We start from the raw sequence: 2,490 nt of genomic DNA, 5'->3' as shown, positions 1-2,490 counted from the left end.
TCTTAGGAAGGCACACCACCTCCAGAGCCAATTTTGCTCTTCATTTTCCGAGTAATCCTTGACTCCATAGGAAGCCGAAAGAATTTGTTCGATCTCAGCCGTAACCCTCGGAGGAAGAATAAAAACAGACCACCAATATACATGAATAGAAGATAACACAGATTGGATCAGCTGAAGACGTCCCCCAAATGATAAAAACTTACTTTTCCAATTGTTTATCTGATTATATATAAAAAAAATTCTCTCCCCCACATGGCGATTTGGTTCTTTTGCTAAACCTCTTTTTGATCTCCTGCTAACTAATTTACGGTGTTCTGTTTGAATTCTTATGAGTGTCTACTTTGCGATTATTTCTCATACCATGTGACCACATTTCAATGTCTAAATAAGTATATAAATGTACTTAATGAGATTCAATATTAACGCAGGTTCACAGGACACACAAACGTGGTGACATCTACCAACTCAACTTATAGGCCAAAGGACTTTACAAGATATAAGAAGGCGAAAAGAAAAACAAACGAAGGATATCTGGAGCTTTAGGACCAACCACCGCCGCTGGTGGTAAACAATAGCCTCCAGCGTCGCTGGGAGTCCCTCTCCAGCTCCGTTGAGAGCCCGTGACCAGAACCGGCTTTGAGCCTTACAAATAGAAGAATAAACCCTCAAACCCAAAAGATAGCAGTTTTACAACCATCAAATGTCACACATAAACCCTAGGTCAAAATTTGCAGCCATCTAAGAGGATTTGTAGCTACAAACACCTCTTGATCTTCATCTTCAACCTAAATCTTTTTTTTTTTGGGTAATGGGATACCCCGATGATTTTATAAATATCAAAATGAAGTACAAGTAATGTGGCAAAGTGCCACACTAGTTCACACATACGACATGCCGTATATATGTTCCAAGAAAAAAGACAAGTAACCAATACATAATCACCCCTACAAGGCGGATACTAAGCATAAGACACATAAGGAGCTAATGATTATGTAGATACAACAAAGTAGAACACGATCTCCACTAGATGAAGCTGCTACTATGAGAACTCATTGCTGCTAGATACTTGCTAGATTCCATACAGCAAGCGCTTGAGCAACACTAGGCTTTTGTTTAAAACCTTAACGAGACCATCCTATAGCGTATTGTTTGAACAATAATATCTTGTAATTGAGCTGCAGTCCTTACTTTGTTTGCAAATGTTCGTTGATTCCTTTCCTGCCATATATAGTACGCCGTAGCAGCAACACAAATCTTCCCAATAATTGCACTAGCTGACTTCGATTTTGAATTTGATTCCAACCAATTCATAATGTCGCTCCAGTTACTTGATATATTAGCCATACCCGGGAGGTCTCGAACCAAGTGCCATACTTGAGAAGAGTACGCGCATCCAAAGAACATATGCTCATGTGAATCAGGCCCTGCTTTACACAAAGAACAAACAAGAAGATTATGATTAGTAGCAGCACCTCCCACATCCCAACATCTCATGTTTTCGTGAGTCTTGAGTTTCTTCCTTAATAACAGCCACATATGGAAAGCATGTCGTGGAATGCATTGAGGGAACCACACGCTATCTACCCAATTAACTTCTTCAGATCTTAGCCGAATAGTGTCCCAAACTTCCCTAGCTGAAAACATCTTCTCCTTATCGTTACCATCCACCCATGAGATTAAATCAGGTTTATTATGATGTTGGGTAGGAGGACGTATACTCAATAAAACAGGGAACAAATCATACCAGGTCGTAGGTGATGCGTAAAACACGCAATAACTCAAGCACAACGGAAATCAAACAAAACGAAATTAAATATTTTTGGTATTTTCTGATTTTATGAAATAAACAACAAAACAAGACTGTAAATAAAAAGATAGATAAAAAATCCACCATGAAGATTTGTAAAGGTCAAGCCACCGGAATCAAGGATAAAGAAAACACTCCAACCTACCACTATGTTTAATAAAGGTCTAGCCACCACAAACACAGATAAAGGAATCGAAGATTTAAAATCTCACCACTGTATTTGATAAAGGACGAACCAGCACAAATATAGATAAAGGGATCACTTCAAACCACCAAGATCAAATATCTATAATGGTAAATGAAGATTTTGGATAAGAAATAGAGGTTTCTCTATTAATTTCATTCAACAACATAATCTGCTTACAATGAGAAATACAACCTATATTTATAGATAAAACTATTTCCTAGGAGTTATCGAAATAATAATGAAATAATAAAAAGTTGTCATGTGCAAAGGACAACCACTAATTTATTAGCCAATGGGAAATGGACAGAATAAGCTTCTAGAAAGATGTCTTTGCAAGAGGGCCCACAAAACTGTTAGAAATAATGTGGCCACTAATTCCTTTCTTGTCTTCTTCTTTGACAGTTGTCATTCTTCCTTTATTGGGTCCCATAAGAATGCGTCAGAAGCAAACTTTATTAAGGCAACTAGAGAGCAGAAATCTGGACCTCCACTGGGA

The 2,490-nt window shown here is 37.9% G+C and overlaps 1 protein-coding gene across 1 annotated transcript; it reads right to left on the bottom strand.

Moving 5' to 3' along the window:
• Nucleotides 1-1,113: 1,113 nt before the first annotated feature.
• On the bottom strand, nt 1,114-1,644 carry LOC122601291. The gene has a single exon (XM_043774055.1). It carries the CDS (start codon nt 1,642-1,644, stop codon nt 1,114-1,116), a length of 531 nt encoding a protein of 176 aa, XP_043629990.1.
• Nucleotides 1,645-2,490: the final 846 nt, after the last annotated feature.

This window comes from Erigeron canadensis, chromosome 5, assembly GCF_010389155.1.
Source record: "Erigeron canadensis isolate Cc75 chromosome 5, C_canadensis_v1, whole genome shotgun sequence".
Lineage (NCBI taxonomy): Eukaryota > Viridiplantae > Streptophyta > Magnoliopsida > Asterales > Asteraceae > Erigeron > Erigeron canadensis.
The sequence above is the reverse complement of the archived record's forward strand: the minus strand, read 5'-3'. Positions and strand labels throughout refer to the sequence as shown.

What these genes read in the sequence shown, in the direction of transcription:
- LOC122601291 (XM_043774055.1), bottom strand. Translation starts at nt 1,644, where the DNA reads ATGTTTTCAGCTAGGGAAGTTTGGGACACTATTCGGCTAAGATCTGAA.